Source organism: Sturnira hondurensis, unplaced genomic scaffold, assembly GCF_014824575.4.
Source record: "Sturnira hondurensis isolate 20B ecotype Veracruz unplaced genomic scaffold, ASM1482457v3 Scaffold0018728, whole genome shotgun sequence".
NCBI classification, from domain to species: Eukaryota; Metazoa; Chordata; class Mammalia; order Chiroptera; family Phyllostomidae; genus Sturnira; species Sturnira hondurensis.
In genome coordinates, this window is record NW_028091359.1 from 3,988,459 (window position 1) to 4,014,187 (window position 25,729).

At 38.9% G+C, this 25,729-nt stretch overlaps 1 protein-coding gene across 1 annotated transcript in view; it reads right to left on the reverse strand.

The window, feature by feature from the left end:
* GDPD1 (glycerophosphodiester phosphodiesterase domain containing 1) overlaps positions 1-25,729 on the reverse strand; it is a 40,523-nt gene that overhangs the window by 7,881 nt on the left and 6,913 nt on the right. Inside the window, exons 2-6 of the mRNA XM_037070169.1 lie at positions 19,126-19,168; positions 9,088-9,223; positions 6,994-7,039; positions 1,379-1,497; positions 788-877 (exon numbers count right to left, since the gene is read on the reverse strand). Coding sequence (XP_036926064.1) covers positions 788-877; positions 1,379-1,497; positions 6,994-7,039; positions 9,088-9,223; positions 19,126-19,168 — 434 coding nt within the window. The remainder of the gene's footprint in view (positions 1-787; positions 878-1,378; positions 1,498-6,993; positions 7,040-9,087; positions 9,224-19,125; positions 19,169-25,729) is intronic.

Here is a 25,729-nt window from a genome sequence, read left to right on the forward strand (position 1 = left end):
AAACTTGCTTATAGAATCTTAGCAAACGAATTCTCGTAGATACCGTTTCTTCAATTGGAAAATAAACAGCACTGGATAACCGTACTTTTTATACTACCTGATAATCATGATCCTGGCTTAATTTGATTGATTCTAGGTGAAGAAAAGCTTGAGCTACAGCTGAAGGACTAAATACTTTTCCTTAATTAAAAATTACACAAACAATTCCCCCTGGCTGGTGTGGCTCAATGAATTGAGCGCCAGCCTGCAAACCAGAGGCGCGACCGGTTCCATTCTCAGGGCACATGCCTGGGTTGTGGGCCAGGTGCCCAGATGGGGGTCTGTGAGATGCAACCACACATTGGTGTTTCTCTTCCTCTTTCTCCCTTCTTTCCTCTCTCTAAAAATAAGTAAATAAAATCTTTTTTAAAAAATTACACCAAAAACTCAACTGCCTTACAAATTACCTCAACAGACATTAAAAGACAGAAATATTTTGTTTTATGATGTACATAATAAACTACTGGTAAACAACTAACATCAGCATGTGAAAACAATAATCCTGTAAACCAGTCCAACTATAGGGAACTTTAATTGCAAGGTCCATTTTCTCTATTAAATCAGTTATCTATGAATCCATTATCTCCATTAGCAAACTTCTGGTTAGCTGCTTTCACCCAGAACGATTGGCTTTCTTATCAAGGCTGTGAACTAAGATAATTTTAAATAACTATTACTGTAATAACTTACCACTTACAGACACACAATAACAACCGAGATCACTCTGTACCACATTTTGAAGAATTACCTCTCTGTAGCACTTCTCTACAATCTCGTAACTGGCATTCCCCCACACTGTTATGTGTTCTCGTCCATACTGCTTCACCAGCTCAGAAACCTGCAAATGAAAATTCACACTTTTATGCATATGCCTACCTGTAAGTCCACTTACATTACTCATTTTTAAAAACTAGGTTGTAACTATCTGCCAGTGAACAGCACAAACTTTTGGAAGAAGCAGTGTATAAAATCAGATTATTTAACAAAATGTAAGGAATTACTTACACTTAGCCATTGTATGATGTATCTAACAGAATATAACTACTTGGTAATTTGACACGTACTGACTCCACACGAAACCAGCTAAAGTAGAAGTTAATTACGTAAATGCGGTGCTGCTGGTTCTTGGAGGTCACCTTTACCCACGACCGAGACACGGCAACTCCGAGAACAGGCTGCCCTGCAGCGCGGGGTCTGGCCCACGGGGCGCTGCTCAGAGCAGCACTGGCCCCTGGATGTGGCATCGCCACATCTCCGTGAACGCGGTCGATCTACGCGGCACTTTATTAGTTCATGGAATCGGATGCAGCACACTCAGAGGAGGCAACGCCCGCGGTACCTTCTTAATCAGCACGTTGTTGTTGACTTTGATGTCGATGTTGATGGGAGTGTCGGGGAAGGCCTCGAACACTTCCTTCAGCAACGGGATGCGGTTGTCTTTCCCTTCGCTCTGGCACGCTGAGGAGGCAAGGTTTTTAAACGTACTTTTAAAAGATAACTTACTTTTTCTGATGATTAGAAGAGATAAAGGAGTAGTCACAATAGGACATTTACAAAATGATGAAAGGTATAAAAAAGAATCTGAAACGCAATTTAGATATAGCCACTGTGACCACTGGTGTACCTCTTTTTTTCCTGGGCATAATTTAATAGTTACAGCGTGCCTACAGCTTTTAACCTGACCTTTTACGTCAGGAAAAAATAAATACTGCATGTTAATATACTGTATTTATAATTACAATTTAAAAGTTTTTCATTCAACTCTTGGAGATAACTGTGGATTCACATGCAGCCATAAGAGATAATACAGAGTCTGTGCACCCTTTATTCAGACTCCCCAATGATATAATATCATGACCATGATACCGACATTGACAGAATCCACCAATGTTATTCTAACTATTATTTTAAAGGTTTTAAAAATATTCCACTGAGCCCTGGCCGGGTAGCTCAGTTGCTCAGAGCATCATCCCCATACTCCAAGGTTGTGGGTTTGATCTTCGAAAAGGGCACATGCTAGAATCAACCAGTGAACACATGAATAGGTGGAACAACGAATCGATGTTTCTCTCTCTGACTCTTCATTCCTTTCTCTCTCTAGAATCAATCTAAATAAATAAGTAAATAAAACCCTCCACCGAGTAGCCATGCCTCAATTTAATTATTTCTGTGTAACCACTCCCCTTAAAATGTGTCAGTGTTTGCCACTCCGAAATACGCTGCTTTGGTATAAGGATTACTCTGAACTGAAGGCAATTGAGAAAATCAGATAGGGATAAAACAGGCTCTCTGTCCTTCCCCCGTTTGCCTCAAAACAAGACTTAAATTTGTACAAACACCACTCACCAACAACCCCAGAGACGTATCAGCACCACAGGACTCTACAAAACAACCCACTGACTGGCCTTTACCCTCTGTTATTCCCCCGTGTATTTACCTGCCCACAATTTGCCCCCTAGAAACTCAAAGTCTTTCCTTTGTCTTGTTACTTCTCTGAAAATGTACTGGGTTTTATTTTTTTTTAAGATGCTATCTAAACTCAGGTTGCAGCCATCTCTGAGTTTCTCCCCTGAGACATACATAGTAATAAATTCTGCTTCTCTTTCTCTTATTAATCTCTCTTTTGTTAGAGTCCCAGCTGAGAGTCTATAAGGGTAGAAAGAAAAATATTTTTTTTCCTTCTCTATACCCTACCAGTGGATATGGAGATTGTTTCCAAAGTTCTGCTCTGCTATCACCATTGAATTTTTCAGAGATTGAGAATAGCGTGTTCAGGCAAGAGAAAAACACGGTAGTTCAGTAACATGTTGAAGGATGACACCAACGTGGCTCAACTCAAAGAAAACTGAGTCAGGAAAAGATTAGAAGAGGGTTTTAAACACTCTTTATGTACTCTGAGGGTTATTTTCTTTATTATTTCCCTAGTCCCTTTGCCTCTAATCATTTACATAATATACTCTCCACACCATGTAACTACTATAAAAATTTCCCCTTCCATCTGAAACTGCAGTTCTACTCATCTGTGAATAACAGTGAAAGATCCTTTATTTCATCCTTATTGAACAGCAAATCAAAACGAAGGAGCATATCAAAAAAGGTAAATTAAATCAATGTGGACATTAATTATAATAAAGGCTTATATGAATAAGACCAAAAAAAGGAAAAATCTGTTCCTATTTTGTCTGTTCTGTATCCTATTCCTATTGCCTTTTTCTTATTTCTTGCAAGTCAGATGGGGCTCTGGGTCATTCTGAGGGGGCTGTCAATCATTTGGCTCTGTATCCATGCCACAGAGAGTACAATACCCTGTACCGTAACAACATGGACACTAGGAGAGGTCTCCTGAAATCCTCAGCTGAATGGGTCATGTACTTTTGACGTTGTCAGAAGTCCATCTTTACATGGAGAAGGTGTGCCTAAAAACAAAGCTAGCAAATGAAAGCAGAAAGAAATGAAGATAGAGACCTATTATTGTTTGAGCAACTGGAATCAGTCATGTCTGAAGCCATATAACCTCTAGACTTCTCAGTTATGAAAACCAATAAATTCTTAAACATTTTTTTCTTGAACTATCTGGAAATGGATTTCTAGCACTAATTAACTAAAGAGTTTAAACTTATCATGGACTACAAAATTAATTACATTAATACACCGGGCGGACAAAAACAGGACCATTCATTTCAGAGGCAGGCACATGGCCAATCATAATCGCTTAGCTCTTTACCCACAGTGAAGGTTTCCAGGTGGACACATGGCCTAGTCTGGGCCAATTGGTTTCTTTCCCTAGAACTCTCCCCTTGAAGCTCAGAGGGGAGATCTCCTTTCCCCCCTGGGGTCACAGTGCAGGCAGGATGTGAATTTACAGTTGTATCATGTTCCCTGCCACACGGACAAAATCCATCCACAGCAGAAAAGGGTAAGACCCCAGAGAAGCAGAACCATGAAATGAAGCAAAAAGAGTCCTTTTGGCACCCCTGGATCCAGTAACGTTTAATGTCAGAGCCACCACCATCCTAGACAGTTGGTAATAAAATAAATGTCGTGTTTTCCCCTCAAGCTGGTATAAACTGGTTTCTGTCACTTACTACCTAAAAAGTCTGAACATGATGTTCGGTTCTGTACATCCAGTATGGCAGTCAGTAGCTGCATAGGGTTATTTAAATTATATTTAAATAACATTAACAATTCATTCAGGTGCTCAGATGCACTAGGCGCATTTCAAGTGCTCATTAGTCACCTGTGGCTACTGGCTACTGGCTGTTGTGCTGGACAGTGCAAAAAACATTGATATTACTAAGGAAAACTCTCTTTAAACAGTGCTGTTCTAGTCAAAAATAATTTTGTTAGCTTGTTAAGTGTGGACAAATTAATTCAGCAATCAAAAGAATTGCCATGGGCAATAGGTATTCACACACAAGTAAGATATATGTAAGAATCAACCCAGAAAAAGGCCAACAGACAAAAACTATGGAACAACAAAGTGGCCCATTACACCAAAATGATATAGCATCAAATCATGGGGAAACAAGAAAATTAAAGTGTGGTAAGAAAAAAAAAGTGTGCTAAAATGAAGATAATTAAATTAGATGTCTCAGTCTGCAGAGAATGTTTAAAAAAAAAAAGCACTTGAGAAAGAAGTTTGTCCCCAGTATTGTTCTGGGCAGAGGACAACCAGGTGGAAAATAAAAGGAAAAATAAAAAACAAGAATGCTAGAAACTAATATACTGAGTGTCAAATATAATTGAAAAAAATTTAAATATTAAAAAAAGAACGCTAAGCAAGTCTGCCATAGGCTGTGTCGAGTGAAGTAGCCTGTATAGCATGCCAACGGTTTACAACTGGTCATGAGAGTAGACTTTAGATTATCCAGAGTATTCTTTTCCATGAAGAAGGACTACTTTCAAGTAAGCAGGATAAATAAGAAACTCTGGTTAACACATTTTGATGTTCCTTCTTTTTCCTGTAACCTGCAGTACACGAAAGCACCTGTAAACAAAAACATGATCCTTCTCCAGTGAAGATGTGAAACACAAAAAGGCCCAATGTGTTTGTTCCTCTGAGAGTTGGTAGTTTCGCTCTCGTCAGTATTTAAAATAAACAAGAGTTCTGAGCAGAGAAATGGGATAGAAAAAAACTGAACAGCCCTGGCTGGTGTAGCTCAGTGGACTGAGCACAGGCCTATGAAGCAAAGGGTTGCTGTTCGATTCCCAGTCAGGGCACATGCCTGGGTTGCAGGCCAGGTCCCCAGAAGGGGGCTCATGAGAGGCAACCACACACTGATGTTTCTCTCCCACTCTTTCTCCTTCCCTCCCCCTCTTTCTAAAAACAAAAAAATATTTTTTTAAAAAAAGAATAAAAACCGAACAGCTTTTTGCCTGATCTGAGTCAAGTTTATGCAGTACTATGTATTAGTCTGTTTCAAATACTGTAAACTTTGTAAATTAATGAGTTGGATGCAATATGAACTAAACTTAATTATTTTTTACAGTTGTCTGAAATTTGAGAGTACATGGCATTGCTATTAATAAGGCATTTGAAGAGGCTCCAGGTGGAGAGGCAATAAGGTGAGGCTGAATACTGGGCTGGTAAGGAGGAGATCTAGGCTCAAGGCCTGCCTCTGTTATTTACTGGCTGCATGACCTTACTTTGCACCTTTAGGCCTGTATCCTTATCCATAACAGGAAGAGACTGAATCAGATGGTCTCAAAGGTCTCTTCACATTCAAAAGCATTACAACTTCATGAGGGAGGAAGAAAAACCAGGAAAAAATGAAACTTTTTTTCTGGAAAGATCTTTTAATCTTTGTGGGGCTTTGCTCTACAAAGGGAAAAACAAAAAAAACCTTCACTTATGCAATTTTCTTAACCTTCACAAGTTGGCAGTTGACACAAAGATGAGAAAAGCTTGGCGAGTATACTACTATTAATTATAAGAATGGGAACAGTGTTTCCTTGAACCAACACACCTTCATGATGCTTACACTTGGAAGGCAGAAATCAACAAACATCAGATCCAAGTATCACTTAGAGGTAGTGAATTTAAACAATTTTCTAATTTTTATTTGCCTTTCTAACATTTTCCAAAGAGAAATTTTACTGGCCAATTTTAAATCTAATGCACAGAGCAGTTACAGGTATTTCTGAAAATTAATAGCATTAGATCCTTGACATTTAATCCAAGTTTTAACTATATGCGAGCCACACCATGGACCATACCATGAAACATCTTATCGCTTTACTAGGTTACCACGTTTGAATCATTCAGAACACGAGGCTGAACCGTGACAGTGAGGGAGCCTGCGCCTGCTCAGACGTCTACGTGCCGTCTCCTGTGTCTCAGGAGGTGGACCTTCCACTCCAACACATTCCATTCCAACGAGACCGGCAAACTGGGGCCAAGGGATACGTTTCTTTGTAAGACATTTTCCCTCAAAAGAAAGGAAAATGCTGTGCTGGTAATTAAAAAGTGAAGATGACTAGGAAATGGATGGTTTATTTGAGTAACAGAATGCTTTTTAAAATTTAAAATATGGAATACCTAAGTGACATAGACTCAAATGTGAGACTATCAATCAGGAAGGATCTGAAAGGGGTCCCTTCAATTTCTTTTCATTTATTCATTTATTTAATTTATGATTACTGTAAGTTATAGTAACATTCCAGAATTAGAAGCTTTAGGGGTACAACGCATCCCTAATAATATCTGGGATTCTTGTCATTAGTATTTACGTTTAAATTAACTGTTCATAAACTTAACAGAATGGACCAATTAAATCTCTGGATTTCATCATTTCAGGGTCAAGATTTCAGACTGCTGGCCTGGGAGAATGACCCTGGAGGGCAGTACTTTCAGCTGGAACTCACTATGTGAGACAACACACCTATATATCTGATTCTCTGCATAAGTGAATATAGTTTAATACAAATGGTTAAGCTGTAAATGGGAAATATTACCTCTTTGAAATGTGACATCCAGTTTGCCAAGGTAAGTTGGGAGTTCCTTTAAAAAATATGATTGAAAAAAGTTAGCTCTCAAAAAATCAAAAGTATTTGAATATCTTAAGAAATAAAGATTTGCTTCTTCAAAAAGACAAACACTACATAGGTGTATATAGGGCACCCTTTAGCAGAACATTCCCAACAGTAAATTAATCATGTAATTACTTAGTTTCACAGCCTACTAGAAATCTTTGTTATTTAACATGGACCTTTTATAAAAATAAATATACCAAGGTCTCAGTAGATATATGTTAAGAATAGATAGTTCAAAGGAAAAAAATGACTTAAGATCATACAGAAGTATCTGTAAATGCATATAAATAAATGTCAACTAAAATTTATCTAGCAAATTAGGAAATGTTTGGTATAATTATAATGCCCAAATAATGGTTAGAGTACAGCAAAACGACAGTTCTAGTATCAGATTCTAGAACTCTTTAAATACTTTTTAAAAGAAAGCTGTCAGTAGCAACTTTCAATATGTATTATTCTTAGTCTTTTCAAGATAATATTCCTAATCTTTTACCCAACAATTTCTTTGCTGGAAGTTTATTTAGGGAAATAATTTTAAATACAGAGATTATCTTTATATAAATATTTAATAAATATAAATATATATGTTTATAAACATATATTTATATCTCTTAAATAAAGTTATAGAAGCATATAAGCATAGAGAAAACTTTATCTTTATGCATAAAGTTGCTCAGTGCAGTGTTAACTATAATGGTTCAGCAACAGAGGAATGGTTAAAAATAAATACATATTCACTCAATGGATTAACTGCAGTCATTTGAAATGTTTATGAAAAATAAGCATGGAATCTGAAGAGCCTCAGGACTGTACAATGCTAACTCTATGACATTCTGGAAAAGGCAAACTCCAGAGACAGTAAAAAGATCAGTGGTTGTCGGGGACCGTGGGGGGTGCAGGAAGGTCAGGGCAATGATATTCTATGTGACGCTATTGTCAAAACCTATGAAATGTACAACCCCAAGAGTGGACCCTGACGTAAACTATGGACTTTGGGTGATGCTGACGTGCCAACGTAGGTTAATCAGCTGTAGCAGATGTACCTCTGGTGCAGGATGTTGACAGTGAGGGTGGAGGCAGGCTGTGCCTGTATCAGGTCAGACGTTACGTGAGACTTCTCTGTACTTTCTCGCTCAATTTTGCTGTAAGCCTCTAACTACTCTAAAAACTCAAATCTATTCAAAAGAAACAGCTGTACCATGCCAAAATGTTTAAAAATACTATATGTATATAATACACAGCAGGATGACAACTATATAAACAACACACAAGGTATACATACATGTTATCATAAGTTTTAAGTGGCAAAATTGAGCATTTTTCCTTTGGTTTATCAGTATTTACTATAATGAGTACGTAAAGCACTAAAGTAAGATTGTTAAAGGGTTCTTTCCCTTGAAGAACCCTTTAAGGGGTTCTTAAGACTTTAAGACTAAAACTAATTTTCATATTTAATCTGAATCAAATAAATTACAGAATACTTCAGACAAGTTGAACTCTACTAGTTTTACTAGACTTTGGTAATTATAGGACTTTGGTAATTTTGTTAAAATACTTATAAAATTAGCCCAGGCTGGTGTGGCTAAGTGGATTGTGCACCAGCCTATGAACCAAAAGGTCACTTGTTCAATTCCCAATCAGGACACATGCCTGGGTTAAATTAAAGGCCAGGTCCCCACTTGGGGGTGTGCAAGAGGCAACTGATTGATCTGTGTATCTCTTGCACACTGATGTTTCTCTCCCTCTCTTTCTCCCTCCCTTCCCCTCTCTCTAAAAATAAAACTTAAAAAAAAAAGAAAATATTTATAAAACTAAGTTTCCACATATATACATAGTGAGCACATCTTCACTGAAACTCAGAATAGTACCCTAAAGTTTCCTTTGACATTCATTATTTAATCACTATCATTTTTTAAAAATTATTTATTGAAGCACTCTCTGATATTCACTGTTTTAAAAAATCTTACAGGCCTTCATCTCTATGAGGTATTAGTTTATCATGAGTTTTATACTTACACAGTACTTGAGATCTGAGATGTTCACATTGACCCCAGTTGATCTCCTCAGATTCTCATCGTGAGACACAACAACCTGTTCATCTTTCGTGATGTGGCAGTCCAGTTCCAGCATATCAGTTCCAATTGTAACCGCACTGAAGAAATACAAAGAATAATGATGTTCGTAAACATTGAGGTTCTATGTATCAGATGTAAAACTCAGAATTATAAATCACACATCAAAAAAATCCCATAATGCTAAAATTTCTAAAGACTGTCATCTATTACGATTTACTACTGTGAAAATATTTTAAGTGAACTTAGAATAAGGACTCATGTGGCCTCCTTTCTACAACCAGCTACCCTATTTCTGTTAGCCATACAATGGAAAGAACACTGGATCAGAAGTTAAGAGATCTGGACTTCCGCCAAGATGGAGGCATAGGTGGAAACACTGTGCCTTCTCCCACAACCAAGTTTGAATACAACAAAGGTTTGGAGAAACAAAGACACACCAAAGGACAGAAAATTGAATTATACGGAAGGAAGTCCGACTACATCTAACCGTTCAACGGGGACGGTAAGAGGGGCGGAGCCAGCAGCGAGCAGGGTCAGGCAGGACAGGGCTCCAGACCCAGGCACGCAGAAACGCATGGGCCCGGTGACGGCAGCAACCGCGGCACCGGTGAGGGCCGTGGTGGCAGGCGGCGGACAGGACGCCATAGTCCCTCTTTGACCCCGCCCCCACATACAGCATCACAACCCAGCGACTTAGTTGCCCTGCAATACCAGTGAGAGCCATTGTCCCTCTTTGACCCTGCCCCCACATACAACGTCACAACCCAGCGACTTAGTTGCCCTGTTCTAGTGAACACTTTAGGGCTCTGATCCTGCTACAGAACAGGCACGAACAACCCGAAAGATGGCGCAAGAAGAACTCAAAGTCCCAGAGCCAATAACTCTTAAGCGACGGAGAAATTGCCAGCCTCTCAGAAGCACAATTCAAGACACTACTTATCAGGATGCTCACAGAACTGGTAGATTATAGTCACAAATTAGAGGAACACATGAAGGCTAAACTAATTGAAATGAAGGGAGATGCACAGGAAAACAATAGTGATGGAAAGGAAACGGGGACTCAAATCAATGGAATGGACCAGAAGGAAGAACAAAACATCCCACCAGAAAGGAATGAAGAAATGAGAATTCAAAAAAAATGAGGAGAGGCTTAGGAACCTCCAGGACATCTTTCAACGTTTCAACATCCGAATTATAGGGGTACCAGAAGGGGGAAAGAAACAGCCACGAATGGAAAAGGTATCTGAACAAATAATAAAGGAGAACTTCCCCAGTCTGGCAAAGGAAATAGACTTCCAGGAAATCCAGGAAACTCAGAGAGTGCCAAAGAAGTTGGACCCAAGAAGGAACACACCAAGGCACATCGTAATTACATTAGCCAAGACCAAAATGAAGGAGAGAATCCTAGAAGCATCAAGACATAAGGGGACAGTCACCTACAAAGGAGTGCCCATCAGACTGTCAGCGGATTTCTCAAAAGAGACCTTCCAGGCAAGAAGGGGCTGGAAAGAAGTATTCCAAGTCATGAAATCCAAAGACCTACAGCCAAGATTGCTTTATCCAGCAAAACTTTCATTTAGAATGGAAGGACAGATAAAGTGCTTCTCAGATAAGGTCAAGTTCAAGGAGTTCATCATCACCAAGCCCTTATTATATGAAATGCTAAAGGGACTTATATAAGAAAAAGAAGATGAAAAATATGAACAGTGAAAGGACAGCAAACACACAGTTATTAACAACCACACCTAAAACAAAAGCAAACCAAGAGGACAGCTAGATCAGGAGTGGAACCATAGAAATGAAGAACACATGGAGGGTTAGAAACAGGGGGGTGGGTGGGGAGAAGGGGGGAGAAGGCACAGAAAATAGCATAGATGGTAGGCAGAAAATAGATAGGGGGAGGGCGAGAATAGTGGGGGAAATATAGAATCTAAAGAAGTTGAGACACGTGGTTATAAACTAAGGGGGGGAGAATGGTGGGGGAGGGAGTGTGCGGGTGGAGGGGAATGAAGGGGGGGAATAGAACAACTGTAATGGTATAATCAATAAAATATATTATAAAAAAAGAAGTTAAGAGATCTGGGGGTCAGTTCCTGCTTTGCTACTAACTTGTTGTGTAACATTGGGCAAGTCAATGCCCCACTGGGCCTACATTTCTATTAAATGAAAGGAGTGAAAAACAAGAAAAGGATGCCAGCTTTTGCCACTTTAGCTCAGTATAGTATTGGGAATTGTAGCTCTTTCTGACACCTCTCTGTGCCACTATAATGGTGTGCATAAATATCCTGACAGATGCTCTCAAGAGTACCAACAATGTCGAAAAGAGAGGCAAATGTCAGGTTCTTATCAGGCCATGCACCAAAGTCATCATCTGGTTTCTATAGTAATGAAGCACGGTTCCATTGGTGAATTTGAAACTACTGACCACAGGGCTGGAAAAATTGCTGTGAACTTTACAGGCAGATTGAACAAGTGTAATCAGCCCCAGATTTGATGTGCAGCTCCAAAATCTAGGAAAATGGCAGAACAATGTGCTTTTGTTCTGTCAGTTTGGTTTCACTGTGCTGACCACCTCAGCGGGCACCAACGACCATGAAGAAGCAAGACGAGAACACACAGGAGGGAAAATCCTGGGATTCTTTTTCTAGACATACAATACATATGTGCAAATAAAATGCCTCAGAGAACAAAAAAAAAAAAAAGGAAAGGAAAAGAAAAGAAAAAAAGAGAAATTCTAGCTAGCTCTGGCTGGTGTGGCTCAGTGGACTGAGTGCCAGCCTGCAAACGGAAAGGTTGCTGGCTCGGTTCCCAGTCAGGGCACATGCCTGGGTTGTGGGCCAGGCCCCCAGTTGGGGGCATGTGAGAGGCATCAGATTGATATTTCTCTCTTTCTTCCTCCCTTCCTTTCTCTCTAAAAATACATAAATAAAATAAAATAAAAAATTCTAGCCAGAGCAATTAAGGAGGGAAAAAAAGGGGGGAATCCCTATTAGAAAGGGTATCATAAGACAATTCCATTTATGACAGCATCGAAAGAATAAAAAAATGTAGAAATTAACAAGGAGGTAAAAGACTGTACAATGTAAACTACAGAACATTGCTGAAAAAAGTTAAAAAAGGAGATACATGATGGAAAAGCATCCCACGTCACAAATCGGAGTACTTAACACTGTTACATGTAAATGTTACACCGATCTACAGTTCAGTGCAATTCCTCTCAAAATCCCAACGATGTTTTTGAAAAAATAGAAAAATCCAACCTAAAAGTTATATGGCAACTCAAGAAACCCCAAACAGTCAAAACAATCTTGAAAAAAAATAAAAAAAGAACAAAGGTAGAAGACTCACACTTTGTGATTTCAAAACTTACTACAAAGCTACAGTGTAGTGTAAGTCCTGACTGTTTTTCGTGTAATTCAAGTGACTGACTTAAGCTTTGATTGCCAAGGCATCCATTTCAAAAACATGTTCTTGCAAAAACATAATGCAAAAGCATTATGTCAAAAAAACCCAATGCACATGACTTAATTTTAAAAAGTCTTTTTAAAATGCTAACCATCATCGGAATCTTCAGTGAATCACAATCTTTTTGGTGTGGAGGGTCTTCTCCAACGTTGATGGCTGCCGACTGGCCAGGCGGTGGCTGCTGAAGGTTAGGGTGAGTGCGGCAATTTCCAAAATTAGACATCAGTGAAGTGCGCCACATTGGTTGGCTCTCCCTCTCACAAATGATTTCTCTGTAGCATATGATGCTGTTTGATAGCATTTGATCCACTGCAGAAAGCCTTTCAAAACTGGAATCAGTCCTCTCAAACCCTGCTACTACTAAGTTTATGTAATATTCTAAATCCTCTGTTGTCCTTTCAACTACCTTGACAGCATCTTCACCAGGAGTAGGTTCTTCTTACATTAGATTGCATGCATATCAGAGCACTATTGTAAGGAATACTTAAAAACATTCAGATGAAAATACTCAACCATAATCTCACAATGACAACACTATTTTAATTATTTTCCATTTTTTTTACTTTAGAGTTTATTAGATTCCATCTCGAGAAACCACCTTCTTTGCTCATTCATTAGAAGTAACTTGTCATACATTAATGTTTTATCATGAGATTGCAACGGTGCAGCCATTTTTTTCAGGCTGCATATCCAATTCCAGTTCCTTTGCTATTTCTGCCACATCTGGAGTTACTTCCCCCACTGAAGTCTTGAACCCCTCAAAGGCATCCGCAATGAAATAAACCAACTCCTCCAAACTCTTATTAATGTTGATATTTTGGCCTCTTTCCATGTGTCACAAATGTTCTTAACATCTATAATGGTGAATCTTTTCTAGAAGGTTTTCAATTTGCCCAGATCCATCAGCAGAATCATTACCTAAGGCAGCTATAACCTTACAAAATATTTGTTAAATAACAGGACTTGATGGTTGAAATTACTCCTTAATCCATGAGCTGCAGAATGGATGTCATGCTAGCTGGCATGAAAACATTAGTCTCATTGTACATCTCTATCAGAGCTCTTGGGTGACCAGGTACATTGTCAGGATGAGCAATAAATTTTGAAAGGAATCTTTTTCTGAGCAGTAAGTCTCAACAGTAGATATAAAATATTCAGCAAATCATGCCATAAGCAGACATACTGTCATCCAGGATTTATAGTTCCATTGTTGGAGCACAAGCAGAGTCGATTTAGCATAATTCTTTAGGGACTTAGGATTTTCAAAATGGTAAATGAGCACTGGCCTCTACTTGAAGTCACCAGCTGCATTAGCCCCTAAAAAGAGAGGCAGCCTGTCCTTTGACGCTTTGAAACCAGGCACTGACTTCTCCTCTCTGTGAAAGTCCTAGGTTGCATCTTCTTCCAATAGAGGGCTGTTTTACCTACATCACTAATCTGCTTAGTGTAGCCACCTTCATTAATGATCTTACCTAGATGTGGATAACTTGCTGCAGCTTCTACATCAGCACTGTTGCTTCGCCTTGCACTTTTATGTTACAGAAACAGCTTATTTTCTCAAACTTCAGAAACCAGCCTCTGCTAGCTTCAAACTTTTCTTCTGCAGCTTCTTCACTTCTCTTAGCCTTAAATACAGAGTTGGGGCCTTGCTCTGGGTTAGGCTTTGGCTCAAGGGAATGTTGTGGTTGGTTTGATTGTCTATCTACACCACTAAAACGTTCTCCATATCACCAATCAGGTTGTTTTGCTTTCTTAGCATTCATGTGTTCTTTGGAGTAGCAGCACTTTTAATTTCCTTCAAGAATATTTCCTTTGCTTTTACAACTTGGCTAACTGTTTAGAACAAGAGGACTAGCTTTCGGCCTGTCTCCACTTCAATGTACCTTCCTCACGAAGCTTAATTCTCTTAGCTTTTGATTTAAAGCGAGAGGTATGCAACTCTTCCCTCTACTTGAACATGCAGAGGCTACTGTAAGGTTATTGATTGGCCCAATTTCAATATTGTTGTGTCTCTGGGAATAAGGAGGCCTGAAAAGGGAGCGAGATGGGAACACCCATGGAGCAGCCGGAACACACAGAGCCTTTATTGATTAAGTGCACTATCTCACTTGGGTGTGGTTCATGGCACCCTGTAACAACTGCAATAAGTTAAAACCAAAGATCACTGATCAGAGGTCATCTTAAGAACTGTAACAGTAATAAAAAAGTTTGAAATAGTGCCAGAATTATTAAAAATGTGATACAGAAACACAAAAGGTTGAAAAAATGGAGCCAACTGGCCTGCTCAATGCAAGGTTACCACAAAGCTTCAATTTGTAAAAAACAAAACAAAACAAGATACGGTATCTGTGAAGCACAAGAAAGCAAAGCACAATGCGGTATGCCTACATGAACTTTTATAATGGAAAAATAAGAACACTTATATTATGAATGTATTTTGTCAAAAAATGAATTACAGAATGAAATACAGCAGGAATACAACCTAAGAAAAACTTAATATCTTTTAAATACATAAGCACTCATGATTCCAATTTTGACTGTGAATCTCCCAAATGGGGTGAATGGTATATAGTACTTAAACCTAAAACACATAATATTGAAATATTATATAACAATTAAAGAATCAAGTTCTAACAAGTAAGTAAGTTTCTTCATGTTTCTCAAAAAAGTAATTCACTGGTTAAAAAAGAAAGAATGAGCCCTGCCTGGTGTAGCTCAATGGATTGAGCACGGGCCTCTGAACCAAAGGATCGCGGTTCGATTCCCAGTCAGGGCACATGCCTGGGTTGCAGGCCAGTTCCCAGGAGGGACTCACAAGAGGCAACCATACATTGATATTTCTCTCCCTCTCTCCTTCCCTTCCCCTCTAAAGATAAATAAATAAAATCTTAAAAAAAAAGAATGAAATTGTGAGAAATACAAGCATCCAATCACGAGTTAGATGGGATGACTTTTAAGATCCTTGGCCATCCCAGATCTAAAGATTTTAAAATCTTCCCCATTTTTCTTACTTCATCTGCTTCTAATGATCCACCCCGTACCAGCATCTCATTTCAAAAGACCCAATGGCTACTTGCTATCTTGTGTCAAAGTCTCAAACTGCTCCTTTATTCCTCTTTAAGTAACCCTCCCCATCTGTGTCCCGATCACCAGTTTTTTTTTTAATATTTTATTTATTTATCTTTAGAGGGGAAGGGAAGGAGAGAGGAAGGAAACATCAATGTATGGTTGCTTCTTGTGCATCCCCTGCAGGGAACTGGCCCCTGCCGGAAACTGGCCTGCAACCCAGGAATGTGCCCTGACTGGGAATCGAACTGCGATCATCTGGTTCACAGGCCCACGCTCAATCCACTGAGCTACACCAGCCAGGGCTCCGATCACCAGTTTTTAAAGGAAACAAACCAATCAGCCTGGTTCCTTAATGTAATTCTTACTAAGATGTAAATAATGAAGCTGTTAACTTAAGCAACCTCTTCTAAAGGATATGCACCTTTAAAAGAAAATGTTTGCTAATGTGTCTTTGTCGGAGCCAGAAATGTGTAGAAATGAAATCCAAAGAGGAATAAGCAAACAAAAACCATTTTCATGTTGGTAAATTCTTTTTCTGTATTTTTTAATTTCCTTGAATATTACTGTTATACTGTTTATCTTTTTTAAAAAGGATAAAATCTGTGGAAACCATAAGTAACATATATAGCTAATGAACAGTTTTGAAATAAATTCTGTCCTTTATAAAAGGTAAAAAATGGTACTACTGATTTTTGGCCATGAACACATCTTACTTTCTTTTTCTTTTCTTTTCTTTCGTTTTTGGATGAGTGTGTGAAGGGAGGAGAAGAGCAGGGTTATCTGTATTTAAAAAAAATTAGGCAGGGAGGTTAGAGGGTGAGGGGATTAAGCAAAAAAGAAAAAGGACTCACGGACACTGACAACAGTGTGGTGTTTGCTGGGGGGAGGGGATTTAAGGGGACTGAATAGTAACGGGAAAATATAATAAAGATTATATATTTAAAAAATAAAAATAGAAACTATATGAAGAAATAATTTTAAAAATTATACTTACCTATTACCTAGGAAATTTTTCTAAGTATAAAGCTTGCCTTTAGCTGAAATTCTATTTTTTAAATGTTTGAGAGTTACATGCAAAACATTATTTATTGCATGCTTACCTCTTATGAACAAGCTAATAAATAAAAATTTAGAACAATAGTAAGTGCATCTAGGACAATTTATAAATTATCCTAACAAAATTATGCCTAACCTGATACATAAATAGCTAGAAAATAGCAAGAAAAGAACTGATCACTTTTGCCTTCAAATTTTTCCATAAATAACAATAGGCACTATTTCAATTGAAACACCAGATATCTTGTAGCTACATTTCTGACAAGCTGATAACAAACCCCGAAAAAAAGTTAGGGAGCCAGAACTCAACATTTCCAGATAAAGAAATTAAAACTCTAGCTTTAAAAGAAGACTTGAAATTATCTGAAACTCCATGAATGCATACAATTTACAACAGAAATTCACAGCAAGGAATTTATTTGAATTTCATTTCCTGCTCACAACATTGAGGTTGTATTATCATTCCCATTTCATTGGTAAGATCATGACTACTATATTAATTAGACAGTCTAAAAACTTTATCATGAGAATCAGGTTGCTGATTAATTACTTTGACTGTCTGCCAACTTTCACTTCTAGCTACTGCTAATACAATTTATTTTTTCCCTCTTACCATTCAAATTAATACCACAGGGATTGAATTGTCCTACGGGTATTTACAAAGGCAGCCTGGTTTGATAACCCAGTTTTATTAGCTCTTAAGAACCAGATTTTACATACTCAGGGGCTTAGTGACTGTGTGTGTGTGTGTGGGTAGTATAATTCCTTCGATCTTGGCTCTGTTTATTATGGATGGGGTTCTATCTCCTTCATCAGTCTTCTGCCAATATTCTGCTTCGTTCTGAGTGCCCTGTTCTGTGTATCTCATTAGTGAGCAACTAGTAAGAGCCTGTTAGCATCAGAGCTAGATGTCAGAGATTGAGAGATCAATAAGGAAAGATTCTTGTTTCCAAAAACGTACTGAAGAGCCATATACAGAGTTTCCTATAAATTACGAGATACAATTATTTTAGTCCTAGTTACTTCTTTAGCTCCAGTAAAATATAATGAATTAATTTTCCATATATTCTTAAAGTTCTTTCAATTTCCCAGACATACCTGGTCCACATATCCTCACATCTTAATCTCAAACATTTCACATTTTTCCTCTTTACCACATTATAGCTCATCTACTCCTGGTATCTTTTCAATTTTATGGTTACTTTTAACCAGGTTTCCCACACCGACTGCTTATACTTTCTCCTGTATCTTCTCATCTTCCTTTCCATGTCATAACACATGTGCTTTGCCAACTGTTCATCTAAATATGCATGTGGAAATCATACATGTGAAATTATACACACGTTCAGCTATAGTTAGCTAGCTAGATACATAAGCGCAGTAGAGAAAGTAATTTAGATTATTCTGTTTCACTGTCTGTGAAAGGAAAAAAGAGACTGCATTTTAAAGCTCTAAGAGACTTTTGAGATTATAGTAAAAAGGCATCATATTATACAAGAAGAAAAAGCAAGCCATGACAAATCTAGGGGGGCAGGACTTAGATGAAACTAAAATATGGAGAAGCAGCACTTTTCAACCTCATAACATAAAAAAATAATCTTTAAATTGTCTTTGAATGATGAGAAGCAGAACAAAAACATAAATCAAATTCTCCTGATGCCTTAGCTGTCTTTATATACATAAAAATGGCTTAAGAATTATATAAGAAAATCAGCCCTGGCTGGTGTAGCTCAGTGGATTGAGTGCGGGCCTTCGAACCACATGATCGCAGTTCGATTCCCAGTCAGGCCACATGCCTGGGTTGCAGCCAGTTCCCAGCAGGGGACTCACAAGAGGCAACCATACATTGATATTTCTCTCCTTCTCTCCTTCCCTTCCCCTCTAAAGATAAATAAATAAAATCTTTTAAAAAAAAGAATTGTGTAAGAAAATCAATATGGATAGGTAATGTCTTTCATAGGGGTTAACTTTTCACATTCCCTGTTTTAGGCCAGATTACAGGCTCAGGTCTGTACAAGAATTACTAAATAGACACATAATCCTATTCGTAAATAGCAGCTGGTATAACAGTTGTTTCATTTTCTCTTTTTCTTTTTCTCTCCAAGACTAATTAGCATTACACACAGTATGTTCCTTGTTACGAATGTGTTCTTTTGACTTTGGAACTATAGCATTTTTTGATTATCCGAAACTCTGGTCTATTTTTTTCCCATCATGGGGAAGCCAAACACTATTTGTAACATTTCAGACTAACTACATAAACACACAATTTTAATAAAATAGAAACAACCATCACAGGAGGATGCCACATGTATTCTATCTTCACTTTGTGAGCCATCATCACTTTAAAGATCAATTGTAAAAGAAAAGAATGGTCTTATACACTTACTGCTGAAAGGCTGCCATTGTATTCTCCAAATTCTCTCCAGCTCCTGTAAAAATATTAAATTGAAACTTCATTTACTTAGATGCTTAGGTTTTAATTTTTTCATAAATTCATTTTAAGATGTATCTTGTGAATCTTGATGTTTAGATATTATTATTTAGACATTACAAGTGTTTTAAAGAGCATAGTGGTACTTTGATTTTTTTGAGCTACACCAGGAAGAATCAAAGATCAAAACACAGCCACAACATCACAGGAGGATCAGAAGAACCTAAACCTAATTTTTAAACTATAATACCTGGTCATCACAGGAAGGACAGAAGAAGAGGACTTGGTACCTCCTCAGACAGAGTTAACATCTCTCCTCTGTGCCCCCTTAGTCTCTTATGTATCTCTCTACCAAGGTACTTATCATCTTATAGCATAAATTATTTACTTCCTCTCTCCTTCTTTTGCCATGAATTACTTAAAACGTCTAAGAGATTGTGTTTTAACTACCTTGGCTGAAGGCAGGATGGTATAGGGTCGAGAGTGGGGCTCTGCAGTTAGGATCTCTGCTCTAATATCTATTCGATGTTTTTGTGTTGCCTGGAAGGGTTACCTAATCTCTCCGTTAGGCTGAGCCTCCTTACCTATATATAAAAACGAGGATAATGATGGTGCCCATCTGCCTGGACTGGCATCATTAAATGAATTAACATGTTAAGTGCCATGCCGTCCATTCAAAAAGTAATAGCTTTTTACTTTTCAGCATGTGTGAAGTTAGGGTGCATTTCGCAATGGATGGTAACAGTTTAATTGGCAACTTTTAGCATTACATAAAAATTTGTGTATCTTACAGCTAATGGCATTAGATATTCAATTTAATAGTGAATATTCAATAAAAGCAAAGGATTATTATTATTAATACCATTATTATAGTAACTGGTGTTTGGTGAACGTCTGTTGCTAAAGTCATGAATAATACTGTAATGACAAAAAAGACACAGATAAAAAGTAACTAATTAACATTATCCAGTATTATACACCACACAGAATCTACTAGTGTAACATGCTGGCCGTAGGTTTTAAAACATTTTTAAACTAAAAGACCTCGGTATTACTAAATAATGAATGAAAAGCACAGGGAAAATATTTTGGAAACATGTTTCCAAATACTTTGAAAAATAGCCACTCTCTTCTAAGCAAAAAGAGGCACTTCAAGTTTAGGGTGTTGTGTAAGTATTAGCATTAAAATGTTTTATGTACAATACCATCTGAACATAGATGCAAGAGTATTAAAATGTTCTTATTCTTTTATATTATTACATTGTATTTTTACAATCTAATTAATAATCAACAGAATCTCAAGGTATGAAGAAACACATACATTAACCTCATATTCTAACATCAGTCTAGTAGAAAGGGATACACACCCGTGTGAAAAAGGCTCCTTTGATTTTTACGTTCACTTTAGTTAATATAGAGTTGGTGCAACACAGAAAAGGGGTGAAGTACATATGGATACTGCAGGGGTTTTTCAAAGGTAAGCGCTGTTTCGAGCTTAAATGACTTTTAAAAATCCAGTTGGTGCCTATTTTAGTCAAAGACTATGGAAATATGTTATGTTCAGATAACCAATATTTCAAGAACAAAGCACTCTAGAATGCTACCCCAAAACGGACTAAAATGGTATCAAAAGGTTAAGTTACACTACTTACTGCTTATTGTGCAAGAAACAGGGAAGAGGACACAGCGGTCCATTTGAAGGGGCTGCCACCAGCCACAGCTGAACAATGTCAGCATCCGACCAATGACAGTAAGAGATTCTTAAACCGTTGAGTAGAATAGGAAATTCCCAGTCCATTTTAATAAATGGAGAGTTCAATGAGGAATGTGGTTTCAATGTATCTCCCCACAAAAACACTTATTAATTATAAGGAGTATAGGAGTAACTTCACAATGGACAAGTGTCTCAGAAAACACTTCAACCAAGTGACCAAAGCCAACCTCATTAGAACCTTTGGCTGTGTCCTTTTCATTCCTTTGCTTTTTGGCACAAGAAGCAGTGAGTGGTTTAACGTAACAAATCACATTGGTAAGTTATCTTCAGATGGTCAGAATACAGATGACTTCTTTTTTAATATGCTTTCTTCTATACTGTACAAACCTTCTACAATGAACAGGCGCTACTTTTAAAAAACAGGGGAGACTCAAAGTCTTGAGCCCATGCTATATACGCTTGAGACATTCTCTTCTCCACTGCCCGCCCCTGCCCCATGCTTCTTTACATTAATTCCAGAATGAATTCACTTCTCAAGTCCTTCATGAAAGTACTTTTTTAAATCACTTCAGATTACAATGGTTCTTACTACAGACAAGAATTAATGAAACTGGCATCTCCCAGCCATTTTGGTCTTAGGACTCTTTTACTAACTACCTCAAAGAGAAATTGACTTCTAAAATGTTTTACATTTATTTGAAAATAGCACACCCATTTCACGTTAACATACATCTTATGAAAAATAACTATCTTCCAAAAAATTTACTGAGAACAGCACTGTTCACATTTTTGTAAATCTCTTTAATGTCTGGCTTAATAGAAGGCAGCTAGATTCTCATATCTGCTTCATACATAGATATCAACCTTGACCCAGATATGTCATTAGAAAAGATTCCTCTTTGATACTGCACCAAAAATCTACAAGGGGTAGTTTTTGTAAAGTTAGTTGCAATGTGGAATCTGACCATGTCAATGACCTTTTCATATTCTATTACATGAACACCTAACAGTTCAGGTGAGCTCTCCCTCTTGCGGCTACGCCCACACAATTCCCTTTCCCCTTCTCTTCGCCCCAGGCTTGTTACCTTTGCCTTCGTCTCTCCTAAACTTCAAGGGCCTTTCAGTTGCCTCTGTTACTCATCCTGAGCCCACACAGTCCAGCTGGCTCACTTCTAATACCTCTGTAATTTTCTAAATAAACTATCACCTATAGTTTGAAAAAACAATCCACTGGTCCACTGTGAACTTCGAATGGATCCTTCACCCATGCATAATTTTGTAATATCACGAACTAGTCTTTTGCAAAATATTGATTCACTGAATTATGCTAATCTTTTCGATCCTGACACATTTCATTATATAGTATTTTTTTAAATCTCATTCATTAATATCTGATCTCATCAAGATAAATTTGAGAATTGGAAAGCTATCAAGCTCACAGTGGAGGACACAAGTTCTCAAAACTCTAATTTTTGCTTAAAAGCTCAAATTTAATCATTGGCATTGCTTTCACAGAAAGCAGCTAAGTTATTTTTCTTCGGAGAGATACACCTTACTAATTTTCTAGAACATACCTACTGAATATTCAAGTATGAAAAACCAGTCTGTTTTTTTTAAAGTAAAAATGGTGCTCTGCGGGGGAAAAGGGTAATTCCGCTGACAACTCCAATGACTGCACAAGCGCTCCTCCTCAGACAAGCACCCCGCACCCCACACGAGAAGTCTTCTGTGTGTGCTTCCCACCAGGTCACACTGAATATTGAAAGTTGTGCCCTGACCAGTGTGGCTCAGTTGGCTGGGCATCACCCCGAAAAGTGAAAGGTTGCCATTTTGATTCCCAGTCAGAGCATATGACTGGGTTGCAGGTTCATCTCAGGACAGGGTGTGTACAAGAGGCAAGTGATGTGTGTTCTCTCCCTCTCTTTCACCCTACCTTCCCCTCTCTCTGAAAATAAATAAAATCTTTTTTTAAAAAAGTTGTGGCTTCAGGTCAAGAGGGCAATGTAGGCAGACATAACTCGCCTCTTCACACAACCACATCAAAATTACAACTAAAATATAGAACCACTATCATTCAGGGACCTCAGAAATCGAGTTGAATGGAAGTCGGACAACTATGGAATTGAAGAAACCACATCCATCTAGACTGGTAGGAAGGGCATGGACGCAGAACGTGCTGGCCCCACACCCACATGGATGAAAAATCGGAAGGGAAGTCTTGGGAGCAAGGAGTCCCAGATCCATCCAGGCCTCCCAGCCCAGGGTTCCAGTGCCAGGAAGATAAGTCCCCACTTCTGGCTGCAAAAACCAGTGGGGATTGAGTCAGTGGAGGCTGCTGGAGTCCTAAGCAGTTCCTCTTGGGGAACCACACACAGACTCACCTACGCCGACTCACTCCCTCTGAGCTCCAGCACCAGGGTGGCAGCTTGAAGGGCACCAGAGGTATGCAGGGAGAGACTGAAGTGTCTGGCATTGGGGCAAGCAGAGGCCACTGTCCCTTTGATGAGCCCTCCCCCAAAAGAGCCAGTAGGCAGGTGCCATATCTGAGACTCCATCAACCTGGCTAAGAGATCTCCACCTTGGAGATCCACAGAGGCTCTACCCCACCCAACTTATGGGCCCACCAAGGCTGCTTTTCCAGAATGGCTGGTCTTGACTCCTAAATCCTCTCAAACCAGCAACAGCTTGCCTCAGTGAGCTCCAGGCTGGCACTGGCGGCAGCCAGATTAAAGTCACAGCTTGGCTTCACCTGGGAATCTCCAAACCCCGCACAAGTAGCAGCCATCTCAGATTGCTTTACAGCTCAGGCAGGATGTCTTGGGTGAAATGTGTTTCACCCAGGCAGTAGGGGCTGACCTTGGCCTGCACCACTCAGTACACCCAGTGGACTGCTACAGACTAGGACAGTGCACCACCGCATTGTCCCTGTACACCTGATCCTCTGGGGTGTATTGGGGGCCTGGACTGCAACCCAGGCATGCACCCTGACTAGAACTGAACTGGTGACCTTTGGGTTCACAAGCTGGTGCTCAATCCACTGGGCCTAAGAATGCTTTTTGAAGGCAAGAACTGAGGGGAACATGTGCCTCCTACTACCTGTTTCCACCTAATGAAGGCGAATTCCACTGCAGCCCCCAAGAAGGGAAAAGAATGGAGGGGACACTTTTAATTCTTCTTTACTTCCACTCACACTTCTCCCCATGGCAGCAGAAGTGACTAAAGAGACAGAGCTGTCTGTCTACAGTCCCCTTAAATCTGCAGTGGTCCACCCTGAGAAAAAACAAAATTTCTGCTCAGCTATACAGAAAGTTTGCCAAGGCAAGCTCTACCCATGTAAGAAAAAGGCCACCAGTTTTAGTATTAAGTTCAATTTAGAGAGAGGACTATAGAGTCCAATATCAGCTCTATCAGTACTCTCATATCATCTTTCTTTCTTTTTTTTAAAGATTTTATTTATTTATCTTTAGAGGGGAAGGAAAGGAGAGAGGCAGAGAAATATAAACATGTGGTTGCCTCTCCTGCTGGGAACTGGCCTGCAACCCAGGCATGTGCCCTGACTGAGAATCGAACCACGGTTGTTTGGTTCACAGGCCCGTACTCAATCCACTGAGCTACACCAGCCAGGACTCACGTCCATCTTTCTGATGATGGTATTTTATTTTTTAATTGGTTCCAAACTTGCCAAGGGAAAGTAAGCAATATTCTTTATTAGCCTCCTCAAATTCCAGTAGCAAGGGCTTTGTAATATACATCTTTTTTCAAAAGATTTTATTTATTTACTTTTAGAGAGAGGGGAAGGCAGTGAAAAAGAGGGAAAAAAACATGAGAGATACATCGATTGGTTGCCTCTCACACACCCTCAACTGGGGACCTGGCCTGCAACCCAGGGACGTACCCTGACTGAGAATTGAACCAGTGACCTTTCGATTTGCAGGCCAGCACTCAAACCACTGAGGCACGCCAGCCAGGGCTGTGATCTTTCAATGTGGGGAGAAAGAGTTAAGGAAAATATAGGATTGAGACTTGGTACCCTGAAATAAATTTCCCCACAGTTAATAAATAAATAAATATTTCTACTAATATTTAAATTCAAAGTCTGCCTGTTTCCCCTATTAACTGTAATTCATTTAAACCTAACAAGTCAAGCATGCAAACATTCCTGCTGACCATCTTTTATCTATTTTATAAGTATGTATTTTATAGCCAATACTAAATAAAATATTGAAAAGGTGGTCAAGACATTAATAATTAACAGAAGCTAAACACTGTGCAGAGAACTTTATACCTCATTTAAAACCCCCACAACCATGGTAAGTATTACTATCCCCGCCCCCCCAAAAAGGGTAAGGCTGCCTGGCCAAGAAGGGGAACAGGGACTTGAGCATCAGCAGTGAGGGTTCAGACGGCACTTGCTGCCCCACTGACGGCTGCAGCGACGGCGCTGCCGCTCATGGCTCATCTAGCAGCTGGGTCTCAGCGTTCAGTGTTCCAGGTGAGTTATCCATCTCGGCCCTCAGTCCCATATTCTTCTCTTTGTCTGTAAAGCTCGGCGATAAATTTCACAATGATAATACCCACAAAGCACTTGTTTGATGCGTATGGTGAGAGCCTGGAGAGGAGTAACTAAGGGATTAATTAAGAGTATGCCACTCCTCTCCAAGGAGTTATTTGGTGTTAGTGCCTCTCTCGTGAACTGGTTTAAATTCCTTTCCTTTTCAATTATGATCGCATCATTCATAGAAGCATGCTCGCCATTCATTTCTTTTCTCTCAGTAAGCAGCTTAAACAATACCTGGCCTTACAAATAACCACTCTACGTAGAAATAAAAGTTTAGTTATGAAGTT